Source organism: Mustela putorius, unplaced genomic scaffold (genome assembly GCF_011764305.1).
Source record: "Mustela putorius furo isolate JIRA1106 unplaced genomic scaffold, ASM1176430v1.1 tig00000450_pilon_pilon_pilon, whole genome shotgun sequence".
NCBI lineage: Eukaryota > Metazoa > Chordata > Mammalia > Carnivora > Mustelidae > Mustela > Mustela putorius.
The window spans coordinates 20074281-20088404 of record NW_025421385.1 but is presented as its reverse complement, the minus strand read 5'-3'; the positions used below and the strand labels follow the sequence as shown (position 1 = coordinate 20088404).

At 43.8% G+C, this 14124-nt stretch overlaps 1 protein-coding gene across 2 annotated transcripts in view; it reads right to left on the bottom strand.

Annotated features, from left to right (window-relative positions):
- The window catches only part of LAMA4 (laminin subunit alpha 4), a 146728-nt gene extending 135544 nt beyond the window's left edge, over positions 1 to 11184 (bottom strand). For both annotated transcript variants that reach the window (XM_004753541.3, XM_004753542.3), the window contains exon 1: positions 10100 to 11184. In XM_004753541.3, the coding sequence (XP_004753598.1) occupies positions 10100 to 10636 (537 nt within the window). In that variant the 5' untranslated portion in view covers positions 10637 to 11184. The remainder of the gene's footprint in view (positions 1 to 10099) is intronic.
- Between the last annotated feature and the right edge of the window lie 2940 nt (positions 11185 to 14124).

The following is a 14124-nucleotide window of genomic DNA, read 5'->3' as shown; positions in this document are numbered from 1 at the left end:
ACCTGATGCCACCTTCCTTGGGCGGCACTTTGGGTTACAGTGATCTGGATGCCTGTTCCCTCCCAAACCTCTGTTCCCCGAAGCCAGCCACCATGAGGGTGTTTACCCACCATGGTCCCTTACACCCTGGTGATTCTGACTTTCAGAAAGGTCCCTGAAAATATTTGCTTCCAAAGGTCACGTTCTGCCCAGCCTAGAGCAGGTTATCAAGTCAGGCTTCCTCTTTACCTGACAGTGAAGCCTCGGTCGACATCTGTGCTATGCACCAGTGACCCAGTGATTTCAGCTGATGTTTACAACAAATCAAGAGTCCATCGCCAACTTTCCTTTCCTTTGGCACTGAGTGAAAATACATTCTCCTCTCTGGACTTAGTCACGTGTCCCTTAACTGTTACGAGATGCGAGGACTTAGGCCTCCCCTCCCCCCTTCTCCTTGTCCCTCGTTTCTTCCAATGTCATCCTTCCTGTGTCTCTGTGTAGAGTTTCAGTTTAGGGTCATCCTGAAGGGTCTGAATGGGGCAGGTGGCAGCACACAGGAACCTAGGTGTGGGGGACCACTGGCATTCATCGGACCTCGGTATGTCACCTTGGAAAGTCTCATGACTGACTGCGGCTGGGCGGCTGGTGCTCTGTCCTGCGGCCACCCTTAGACCCACACATGGAGTTGTTAGGAAGCAGGGGAAAGACCCACCAACGCCTCCCTTCCCCCACCCCCAGATCAGGACCCTGTGTTTCCCTCAGGCTCTAGGCTCCTCAGACTTGGGCTTCTAACTCGGACAGCCATTGTGCCTCTGAGTGATTCTGTTGCTTAAGCCAGCTTCCTCTTAACAAGTGTAAGTTCTGATCTATTTATGAGATAATTCTAGAATTTTGTTGTTAGAAATAACCTTGTTTTTGTTTGCTTATTTTGATTTACTTTTTTTAAACTGTAGACATTGAGGGCCCAGGAGGTGAAGGGACTTGTCCAGGGTCCTCTGACTGGTAAAGGTGAGGCGATCTGGTTGTTGTTGGTACGGCCAAGAAGCAGAATAGTTGGTTCCGGACTACATTCCAGGACTTATGCCACTACACTGAATTTCATGAGACTCTCCTACAGAGCATTTCTCTTATAAATAGAAACCATAAAGAGTAAAGTGAATAATAGTATATTAGAAGCAAACAATTTTTCTCTTAAAGATATGCGTATCTTTAAGATATATATAGATATATATGATATATATACATATATATATCAAGTCTACTGAAACAATTTCAAAGAGTATAAGGCTGGAAGTGAGAGACAGAGCTCCTGCCACTGCTGCTAATGAATGAGCTTTTTATCCTCAACTGCCTCCCACCTGAGACTCCGTTTCCTTATCTACAAAATGAGAAGGCCGAATCTCTAAACTCTCTTTCTAGCTCTAACGTTCTATGATCTCTTTGATATTTACGGTTTGCCCCGCAAAGTATAATAGAGTTATCCATCCAATAATAAACACCCACTGGCTCCGCATTCACACAGGCCTCCTTTATGCTGAATTCTGGGCTGCAGTAGGGGCTTCCGGGCTTGTCTCTCATAGATGGGATTGCAGGGTGTCTCCCCGCATTGATCATGACAGACAACAGTTCCAAGGGAACAATACAGAATGAGGCAATTATTCATGCACCGCAAACACTGGCTCATCTCCAGGCATTCAGTCTCCAAATAACACATGTTTGGCTCCTCACCTGTGCCCGGGAATTGACAGAATCACAGATGACAGAATCACTCTGCCACTCCCAGGACTCATGGCATGTCAGCAGGGAGAGGTTTCATTTAGGGCACTCTTAGCTTGTCAAATTGTATCACTGTTCCTTAAGGGGGAAACACACCCTGTGTGGCCTGGAAGCTTGAAAGGCATCGCGGAATAACTACTGTGGAAGAAGAGTCCAGCCACAGTTTTAAGCCCGGGGTCCCCAATGTGTGCTCTGGCTCTTGCTGTCATTCTAGAGGGTTTCATAGCCCTAGTGTCCCACGGTCTGAGGCTTATCAGGCATTTCTCTTGCCTTCTGCCAGAGTCTCTAGTACACATTCCTTTGGGCCGGCATTTGGCTTTACAGAGCTGTGTGTAGTGCAGAAGGACACGTTGCAATTCACTATGTAAACAGACAACATGACTGCATCTACCCGGTCACCTCTGAGGCCAGTTTTACTGAAGACATCTCTGATCTCTAGACTCTCTAATTTCCTTTAAAGTAATCATGCCACTTCAACTAATGGAGGGCATGATTTCAAAATAAACACACATGCACAAAGCCTACACTGCACGCAAGGGTCCTTTTAGCTGGAGTATACGACGTGGATTACTGGTCTGGTCTGCGAGAGATCTGTGCTCATGCAGCTCTTGGTGGTATGAGATCTCTCCAGCGCATCAGTTCTCATGGAGCCATTAATGTAGGTACTCCACTCCACTTAGGTAAACACTGAATCTTTAGCTTCTTCCAAAACACAACACACCAACTAAGAAAGTTCTGGAAGTGAAGAGAGGGTCAAATTGCATATTACTCAAAATATGATCACTCCTCTCTCCTCTTTTTGGAAAACAGAATTTGTTTCTTAATGTATTTTTTTTTTTCCTTTATGCAGGGGATTTGGGCTTGAATATGGACGTTTTCCCACTACCATTCAGCCTTGGAATGCTGTTTTCCCCAAGTTTCTCATGATAAAAAGACTCAGATTCAGAGCTGAGCTGCTGGCAGCTGAATTTCATTAAGACTTTGATGGGAAACTTAAGTTGGAATTACAAACATCTGTGGCTAAGCTTCCCCCTTAGTAAACCATTTCCCAGAATTTAACTTTACCACATTAGGAGCAAAAAAGAAAACAGTTGAAAAAAGAATGCTTCTCTTCGGCAAATGCTGGAGTAGATATTTAAATATACTTCTCTGTGGTCACTACATCTCAATGAACCAGCAGATTTACTGGTTCCAGAAAACAAATAAGTCATTGTTTGGCAATGCCAACTTTTGGAACTCAATAATGTACTGGTAGTCTGATTTTAATGGTTTCTAATCAATCAAATGCTTCAAAATTATGTCTGGTCATCATTATATTTATATGGTTACTTGGAGCAAGGAAAAACCCAAAAGGAGAGAAGTGTTTTTAGCATTACATATTTCAAAAAACTATTACAAATCAGATTTGAGAATTTAATGGTGAAAGAAAAAAAGACCTTGTCATATCAATGATGGGGTTTTTGTTTAACTTTGAGGGGGCTTTAGAAAAACTCATTCATTTCTCTTTACTGCTCAGATCATTCTATCACTGATGAAAGGCTATGTTAATTTTATTTAAATTATTTATTTAAGTTTTTTTTTCTTAAAAAAATTTTTTTATTATGCTATGTTAGTCACCATATGAAAGGGTATGTTTACAGAATCGTTAGGGATACAAAAATTACAAAAGTTAAAATACAGTCTCTTTCTTCTCCAGTGTTAGATAATCAGCACGTTTGTAAGGAAAAGCTAGAAGTAATCAAATTTAGATAAAGAAGCACAAATTTAGATAAAAACAAACTGATAAAACAAATCTTAACTTGCAGATAGGTAAAAATAGTGGAAGAAAAGAAGTGAGGACAGAGGTGCCAAAGAGACAGGGAACGGAAGGCAGACTTTGGGAGACAGCTTCCACATTTTACTTTAATAGTCTTGCAAGGCAAATACATTTCTGTTCATTTGACAATCAAACAAGCTGAGCCTCTGAAGGATGGACTAGTTTGTTCAAAGTCAAACAGCTAGAGGTAGTGGAGTTGAGTTCATAGCACATCCATCTGGCTAGACGCCCACATTGTACCTTTGATGAAAGGTGAATTTCAAATGTTGTTAAGCAGAGACTGCAAATAAACAGCCCTTGGGCTGAATGGGGCCATCGGATGTACATCCCACAAGGTATTTAAAAAAAAAAATTGAGTCAGCAATTTTACCTAAGAATCCAGATTCTGTTTTCTCTTGGGGAAAAAAAAAATAACAAAAGTAACAGAAGACCTGGCAACATAGAGGTGGCTGTCTTTCTGGATGAGACAACCCTTCTTCTATTCCTTTGGCCTTAGTCAATCTCAGGGTGTTTTCCTTTCACTGCCCAGTAATGTTTTTCTTGGCCTCTATAAGAATCCAAGTTTTAGTTTTTTTCCTGAACCATATGATCAGCGTTTCCACTTCTGGGTATATACCCCAAAAAACAGAAACCCAAAAACAAGTATGTGTACACCAATGGACAGAGCGACACTATACACAGAAGCTGAAAGCTAGAAGCAACCCAAATGTCCCTCAACAGATAAATGGGTGAGCAAAGTGTGATCTGTGCATACGGTAGAGTATTCTCCAGCCTTAAAAAGTAATGAAATTTAGAACACACACTACAACACAGATGAACCTTACAGACATGATGGTAAGTGAAATAAGCAAGGCACAAAAAACAAATATTGTAGGTTCCACCTACACAAAGTATCTACTATTGTAATATTCATAGAAACAGGAAGTGCCATGATGGTTGCCAGGGTGTGGGGAAGAGGGTATGGGGAGCTATTGTTTAATGGGTATTGAGTTTCAGTTTAGGAAGATGAAAAAGTTTTGGAGATGTATGGTGGTAATGATTGCATAACAGTGTGAAAGTACCTAATACCGCTTAAAAATGGTTAAAATGAAAATTTTTATGTTATAGATATGTTACCACAATAAAACAAACAAACAAACAAAACTTATGGTTGAATCCGAGAACTCTGGAACTACAGCAAATGGAATTTATTTTCCAGCTTTTTTATAAAAATTCTGTAAGATAGGCCATATATTCCTGTAGGTGGTGCGGTTCTGAATTCTCTCCCTATCAATCTAAATCAGGAGCTTCTAATGTAGACGAGCATCATGTAGAGGAAACACACTAGAATATACTTATAAAAGGAAAATGGAATACAAGAAAACTCAAGAGTTAAAAAAAAATCTAGAAGGGAGACTCAGGGATATGCTGGAAAAAGAGAATGGGATTTGGAAACCTTGGACAAGGTACTTAACCATCTCCAAACCTTAATTCGGTCATCTATAAAATGGGTATAAGTTTCACTAATGAGTATTACAAAGGATAATACATGTAGTTTTTTGGGACATTGTAGAAATCAGGAACATTTTTTTGTCTTTCCTATATGAGTAGTTTAAAAAGTAACTATCAGACTGCTCCAGAAAAGGAAGTTATCTCAGTTCTTTGGTAATCCTAAAATTTTATGCAACATACACTACTCATTTAGCAAGCATTGCACAAATAGTCTTTGAATGACATTTTATATATCTTTGTTTTAAGAAATTCCCAAAATGTTTACTGAAACTATGCCTACAAATAGTTCTAGTTACCTAACCACTTTTTTCCTAGATACTCTTGTACAGATGAATTTTTTTATAAACTCCTTACTAGCTGCGGCACTTACCAGGTAGAGTACGTGGGCAAATGCTCTGTGCCTCAGTTTCCATGTTTGCAAAATAAAACAGTAACTATACAAGTCCCATTGAGTTGTTAGCAGGTTTTAAAACAACATAACTCATGGAGAAAGGTTAGACTGGTGTATGGCACTTGGGAAATACTCAATGAGCGTGTGCCACAAGCCATGCTATTATTATTACTACAGCCTCTACTATATTTAGTCCTTCTAAAATAATGTTTCCCAGGAACCTTCTTTGGTATTTGGTGAGTAGGCGACTATGTCCTACTGATCTGACTCAAGAGTAATCTTTTTCCCCATTACCCCCATGGCCTTCCGCTTCTAGCCAATCTCACAGATTATTAACTCCTTCTGCTTTATAGAGTGGCTGTGTACATATTTTTCGTTCTATGATTGCTTCCTCCCTGATGGTAGGGAGATGACTCTGCCTTCTTTCTGCTTTTCCCGGTGCCTACTTTTTGCTCTGTATGGGGTAGGCTCCAAACCTGCTTGTTGGGTGATACTGAGTGAAGGGATTAATGGCTGCACGTGGGGGTTCACGTTGCTTAAATGCACCATTGACCCCAGTATAGAATGATGGCGCAGGCCAGTGATTTAATGTGATTCCATGGGGCCATTTTTCCTTACTTTTCTTTCTTACTTTTTTTTTTTATAGATTTTTAAAAATTTATTTGATATAGAGAGAGATCACAAGTGGACAGAGAGGCAGGCAGAGAAGAAGGGGGAAGCAGGCTTCCCACCGAGCAGAGAACCCGATGTGGGGCTCAATCCCAGGACCCTGAGATCATGACCTGAGCCGAAGGCAGAGGCTTAACCCACTGAGCCACCCAGGCGCCCAATGGGGCCATTTTTCAATGTAAGAGCCCAAGATAAGGAAAAGGAATGAAGATAGTCAAAGAGATCTAAGCTGCCTTTTAATAAACATACAGCAATCCTTTTGTGGCAAGGCACTCATTATATTGGACCACAGGAAAATGTACCAGCAATAAAAAAAGTCTGGAAGACAAGTTACTCAGAATGAGTCTAGTTCACAGTGCTTTTTAAAAGCCAGCAAGTAAGCGTGTCCAGGGCAGGGTACCTTTGCATGTGTGGTGCATGAGGCATTGATTTTCTCCAAGTGCAGCTAACAACAACCGCAAAGCCCAGTCAGGTTACCAGGAGGTAAATTCCCATCTTCCTCTCTGAGAGAAGTTAGCTCAATATTGTCATTTATTTGCCTTAATTTCTTAATTATCTCCCAAAGGCAGTAACAACACTTGATCCCTCCGGCCCCCACTCTGTCCCTCCAGCAGAGCGCTCCCCCCCCCCCCAACTCTGCTGAGTCTCTGTGTGGGACTTCTTCCCAGCCACACAGTGGCAACCTCTAACCTTGTATTCTTGACCTTCTATAATGCCTGCTTCTTTTTTGACAGACAAGACTGTCCTTCCTGCCAAGGACTTTCTGACACCCTCTCCTTGGGGACTGTTCCTGCCTCCATCCCTGTAGCCCTCGAGTTCTTTTGCATATCCCTGTTGGTGAAGAGGACTTTTGCTTGCTAGAGTGGGTATGATAAAATCAAAACTTTCTTTTCTTAAATGTAAACTATTGTCATAGTGAATATGCTTTTTTGAAAGTACCCAGTTTCCCCTTTGCCCAACCCCCACCTACTGAGAATCATTGTTTTTGCCATAAACTCAGCAATAATGGACTCAGGAAATTGTTTGTGAAAAATCAGAAGGTGGGAAAATTCTACCCATTAGCACAGAGTTACTGGTGGGTGCTACTCTCTTCAAACTCTTTGCATCCTGGGGGATGTTTGGGCTTGAGAAGGAAAGGAGGGACCTTCTTTCTTGGTTGGTCAGTGTTCCCCATTCTTTTACTCGGTGTGCATTTGAAGTCTTTGATTCCCTGACTCACAGTGGGCACCGCAGTGTGCGGGAAACCGGGGTCTGTGTTCAGAGCTGAGTAACCAGGGGTGGGGAGGGCACAAACCTTGCTGTCGAGGAGCTTGGGAGAGCCTGTGGAGGGCCATCAGCCAAGCACCTCCCACTGCCCCATGCTTGCCTTAGTATTTTTCTTCCTTCACTTTGAAGGAAAATTGAAGAATAACCATTCATATAAATCCAAGTCAAATAACATGAATGTATTTTTAGAATGTCCCTCCATCCACATCTCGAACCTTCCACGAATATTGTGTCATATGTGTCCATGGTCCCATTCTCTCTCTGTCTATAGATGTAAATACAGTCTCCTGAACCAATTCGGTAAACTGGCTCTACTAAGTTATTACATTCCAGAACGTATGCAGTTTATGGTCTCCTTATTGGCTATAAAGAGCATGGGAAATCTAAATGCTGGGGCACTGGCCTCGCCATGGGACCGCAGGCGAACTGGAGGTATTATGTGAAACTATGAAGTGGGAACATAATTACTCCAATCCTACCCTTTCTACTTCATATACTTTGACCCTTCTGCAATGACTAATAGCTTCTTTCTGTTTTCCTAAATCAAAAGCCTCAACTGGCATTCTGGACCTATTAGACTCTGACAGTATTACAAATTTAACCCACTCTAGGACATTCTTTCTGGTTGGAAAGATACAGACGAGCAGAGACAAAGTAATATTAAGTAAAATAGTGCCATAAAAATAATGTTCTGAGAAATATTCCCAAATAAGGGTTTCTTTTCATCATCTGCATAGTTTATACTAATAGTAACACTCAGAATGTATAAAGCATTTATGCTATACCAAGTACTGTGTTAAGCATTCTTTCTGTATATATTTTAGCTAATTTCTACAGTAACTGTAGGAAGTGTGAAGTAGGCATGAATACTTTCTCTAAGCTTCAGCTTCTTTCTCTGTTATTTGGGCATCTGTACTTTGCCTCAGCTAGGGAGCAGGCAGTTTGGAACTTGAACCTGGGACCATCAGAGTGCAAAGCCTGCCACCCAAAACACTCTGCTGGGCGGCCTTCCTATTGTTTCACTGAGCATATAAGTACATAAGAAATCACTCAGGGTCTCCACAAGAATTTAAGTTTCCCTGAAAATCAAATAATTATTTTCTTACTCTTTGTGGTCTGAGTGTTGCAAAAAGTTATATGTGTCCATCTCTTTAAAATTAGCAGGTAAAAATACAGAATGCCTAGGTAAGTTTGAATTTCAGGTAAATAATAAATAATTTTCTTACTGTAAATATATCCTGCACAGTATTTGAGACATATACAAAAAATCTATTTGTTGCTATTTGAAACGCAAATTTAATTAGATGGCTTGTATTTTATCTTAATAAAAGGGCAACCTTACTCTCAGGCATTTCATTCTGAGACTCCCCATGCTCAAAGGAACAGGTGGAAATAACGCTTCCCTGGGTTGGGGGGGGGTGTTAATTCCCAGCCTGTGGAGAAGCACTGCTCTCCGATTGGTGACTCTCCTGGCCTGGCTTCTCCTCACTCCTGGGAGTACAAAACTGAGCAGAAGTCTATCCCCCTCTTTCACATAGAAGTTACTTTTAGCACTGCAGTGGGAGGTTGGTAAGCTCTGGCCCTACCTCCCTTCCCTCTTTTTTGGGGGTATGGGTGTGGCTTACTCCTGGAGAAGGACCATCTTCATGCACCTTATTTTGGTAATAATAATTAAGAATTACTGCTCTACTAACCATTAGTAGGATTAATAGCAATAATCTAGACTTCAGTTCTTGTTAGAAATGGTGTCAATCCACATGACTGCTTTGGTTCTACAGTTGCTGGAACCATAGCTATAGAGTGTGTGTGTGTGTGTGTGTGAGAGAGAGAGAGAGAGAGATGTTAGGTCCACTGCTCCTTCCTTTCCCATGAACTTAGGTGACTTCATTTTCCTCCTACTTAGCATCTCCCACGCACTGGACATGCTCTTGTCCATTTTGGCTCAGGGGACTCTTAAATCACTTAGCCTGGATTCATTCTCCTTTACCCAATTTCTACATTTTGGTTGTGCTTTCAACATCAAAGCTATTACAAGGTATTCAAACAGCAGCTCCTTGCATAACCACATCATCAGTAGCATATCCTGATCATTTTAACTTTTGGGCTGGGGCTTGATTTTCATCACAACTTCTTGCTTCTGGAATATAATGGCTCCCATCTATTTCAAGTATCAGCTCTGTAGCTTCCCAACAGATTCTGTAGCATCCCAACACCCTGAGTCACGGGCTCACTCTCCCCACTGGCAGAGAACCTTCTGTTTGATTTATGCCAAAAGGATTGGTCCGCAGTACTGTGTCTATTGTCCCAACATCACAGAGGAGCAGGAAGCCAGGGACAGAGCACACGCATTAGGAGCTGTGGCTTGACAAAAATGACCCTCCTGGCACATGCGAGTGGCAGAAAGTCACAGAAGTGCCACTGCCACCTTAGGTGAGAGTCTAAGCAGCCCCACTCCGAGGACACAGGACACATGCCCTTCTGCTAGTTTCAACAGTGACATGTTCCAAAGCCTCAACTCGCAATGCACGACGTCCAAATCCAACTCAACCAAGTAACACTCTTCAAGTTTCGCAAGCGACCTGGTGCAGGTGACGCTCTCTAGGCGGATGGGGGAGGGCAAGAGGAGGGGAGAGTCAGGGACAGGCGAGTGGCGCCCGCAGCCCGCGGGGCGCAGGTGCCGCGGCAGGGTGACAAGGGCAGGGACACTGTACCTTGGCAGCAGGCGGCAGGCTTCCGGGAGCCACGCGGGGCTCGCTGCTCTCGGGCGGCTCTTGTCTGCCGACCGCTGAGCTCCCTTCAATGTCAAAAGGAAAAGCGTGGTCGTTCCCGGCCGCGGCGGCGGCGGCGGCGGCGGCGCAGGCGGCGCCCCAGAGGAGCCACAGCGGCAGGACTGAGCACGGGGCTGAGCTCAGAGCCATCTCTCCGCTGACATCCAGCAGGATCTGCCTGGGACTCGGCGGCGGCTTGTCCTCGTCGGTCCCCCCCCCGCACCGTGGGGCGGCGGTGCCTCGCGTGCCCTTCCTTCCCGGCCTCCGCCGCGTCCAGATGCGGCAAGTCAAGGCGGCCCGGGGAGCAACTTCGTCAAGAAGGGAGCGGGAGCGCGCAGCCCGGGTCCCTCTTCCCCACGTCTCCCTCCTCTTCCCCTTCTCCCCCCTCCGTTCGCCTCTCTCACTTTCTCTCTCGCTTTCTCTCTCCCCAGGGGCTCCGGCTGAAGGGCGTGTAGATGGACGAAGCTTAAGGCTGAGCATCAAAAGGCGGACGGGGTTGGGGCGAGCCCCGCCGGCCACCTCCTGTCCCGGGCGGGTGGGGACTGCGGGCCGCGCTGTCCTGCCTTCCTCCCCACATCCATTCGCACCACTCCCTTTTCACCTTCCACTTCTAGGCCCTCCCACTCCAACGGGCATTTCACACACCGAGCTCTGGGCCTTTCCCTGGCCTGCCCTCCCCCTTCTCTCACAGTTTGGAGTCTCTCCAAGGGACCCCGGGAATATTCAGCTTTTGTGATTGCTTCCTCACATCTCTTATTTCTTTAGTCAGGGTGCCCCGTGTCTTATCCGTATGTATCTAGATCTCTTCCGTGGCCCCCTAGTTTACAAGGAAGTGAGTGGGAAAGGGATTCCAGGGGCTGGAGCCAGAAGGAGGCAATCTCACGGGGACGGGAGAGGGGGAGGGCCCCCACTTGCTTGGGCAAGGTTTTTCATTTTCTAAAGATGGAATGCTTCGCTCTTTGAGCTGTCTTCATGGAGACTGGCTGGCCACGGTCTTCCTCCTGACGGTCCTCACCCAGGGGGCTTGGGAGAAGAGTATCTTTTACTGCAGCGCTGGAAAATGACTTCATTACGCAAATGCATGAACTTTTATTTACAAAGAACATCTTGTTTTCATCCTAAAGAGGTGCTTTGTGAGGGCTCCGGAACAAGGCTTGCAGTGTACGAGCCTGTCAAATATACTGCCCACAGCCCCGGCCTCTTCCTCTCGGCCTGTAATCTCATGCCTACTACATCTGTGTGAGTCATGCAACCTTTCTTCGACTTTGGGCAAAGTTGGCTACAGTTGTTCTGGGGGTGCCCCTGTGGCTGGGTCAGTGGTCACTGAGGCTGATAGGTACCTTGGCTTACTTTGGTTTCGTAGTGGAGCTTAAAACCTTCCCAGAAAACCCAAACGTGGCTTACAAAGGATTAGATGAAGCAACCATAAAATGATACCCATGTAAGTCTCTAGATGTTTGAAATTATCCATAATCATGCAATAAAGCATCTTCATAAAACCTAATCATTAGCTCTGTTTTATAGGACAGAAGTTACTTTATCTAAGAAAAAAACTCACTCATTTGTTCTGTACCAAATATATGTCAGATACTTTATATACGTTATTTTGCAGACTCACAGCATTCCTGGAAAAGAGGACTATTATTTCCTTTCAAGAACAACAACAACAACAACAACAAAAAAGGAGGGGGAGGTTCTGAGAGATAAGACATTTGCCCAACCTTACACAGCTGGTAGAAAGCTAAGCTAAGGTTTGTACGGGGACATCACAGATAACAAAAGTGTCTTTTATATCTACACCACACTAAACTCATAAAATAAAGGACACAAATTCAGAGTAGGAGAAATATTCCCATCTTTAAGTACTTTCTATCTGCCAAAATGTTTGCATAAATGGTCTCATTTAATGTCATCATTGCTATAATCCCACGAGATAGGTATCATTACATACATTTGGTAAAGGGAAAGTGGTGAAAGTGCTACTATTTGATGCTAAGGTCACCAATTCTTTTCAAAGATATTTTTCTTTATTTGAGAGAGAGAGAACACAAGCAGGGAAGAGGGGCAGAGGAAGAAGGAGAAGCTGACCCTCCCTTCCCTGCCGCTGAACAGGGAGCCTGATGTGGGACCCTGGGATCATGACCTGAGCCAAAGGCAGACGCTTAACCTACTGAGCCACCCAGATGTAAAGATAGTATTGAGATAAACCAATAAGCTAAACTATGATCATTGGCCACATACACTGGATTACACACTAAATTAAGTGAAAGTACCTAAAATATGTTTGGTTGGTCCTTGAAGAGAGCGATGTTGGGAGGCAAGATGGCTAGGGTCTAAGAGGCAAAAATGATGTTCAATTATCCTCTCCCATTCTCTCTTGAAAAAACTTTAAGTAATAATAAAATAATAATAATAGCAGTAATATCACATTCTGACTTCCGAGAAAGACCTCATCAGTACACAAAAATTGTTCACTTCACATTTGTTTTCTGAAGGATTATGTCCTGTTCTTCACTAACTGTCAATCAGTCACACACTTTGTATTTGACTTGGGTCTCTTCTCTTTACGCACAACGCCATGTTCAGGTTCTGGGAAAGGCCTGAATGGTAGGGGTGAGAGTGTATTTGTCCAAGACCCATGAACTTTTGATTACCGATTAAATATGTACTTCCAATTTTTCCTCCTCATCTTCTTTTTGTGGATGCTATTATTTTTGAGGCTAAAAGCATAATACGCAAGAGCATGGATTTTGTACGAAATAAAATAAGGTTTAAATCATGGGTCTGTTTACAGCTCTGGGAGCATGGCATACACACAGTCTCTCTGGATGTTAGTTTTCTCATCTGTAAGGCAAAGGTGTCAATGATACGTCTTTCACTGAATTATTATGAATAATAAATGAAATAATGTTGGTAAAGTATTAACACAGACTGGCCTATAGTCAGTGCTCAATATAGACTATTTATACTGTATTTCAAAGTCTTAAAAAAGAACGGAATAACTATTTTTAAAAAGGAAAAATAACCACGTTTATTTATCCTGCGGCTCGGGTAACCTCGCATTTGCTGAGAATAGCCATTCGCATTTCTGGCTGCTGTGTAGGCCTTCCCCGTATTAAACACATATGTGGTGGTCATGGACGATGGAGTGATAGGACAGGGCAGGCCAGACGAGAGCGTGGCTGACTGTTGCACAGAAAGTTAGGAGGGAGTAGAACAGAGGGAATCATCTCCTCACTGAAGGGCCACCTACAGACCATCAAAATCCGGAATGTGGGAGGATTTTACTCCTGCTACAATGACAGACTGACAATAGACCAAGTGTCCTCAGTGTGGCGGCTTTCTTATCGTGACCCTTCCTTGCACTCGTCTCCTGAGACTGGAGTTGGCATTGGCCAAATACTTTCAGGTTCATTATCTCCCTTGGGATCCCCACCTGCCCCGTGATCAAAAAAGTGCTGCTCCCTGATGCTCAGAAGAGAGCGCATTGGGAGGCGAACAGGTTTAATGGCAAGGACATAAAGCTAGTTCATGAGCAGGATGAGGGCCCCACACCTTCCCACTTCCAGACCAATGCTTTCTCAACTACACCCAACTATTTTTAGTGCTGGCAGCAGCAGATCTGGTGGCTTGGAGGCTTTATCAAAAGAATGTTCTGGAATTCCCTTCTGAGTCCCCCAGTGGGTGCGCTTATCAGCAGATGAGTATCAGGGCTGCCCCCTCCTTTCAGCACTTGTTGGGCCTGTCCACAGCATCCGAGGATCCAGCAAGGGTGTTGTTAATGCATCCCATATGCCCTTCTGTAAATAGAAAGTCACGTCAGATGCTATTTCGGATTTTTAGGCGCTAATCTTGGACATAATTAGACAGGATTGTTGTGGGACTGTGTACTAGTGACAATTTTGTGATGAGGTTGGTCAGAGAAGCAAGGGCGAGCTATCACCTGCCATGAGGTCTCTGACAGTCAA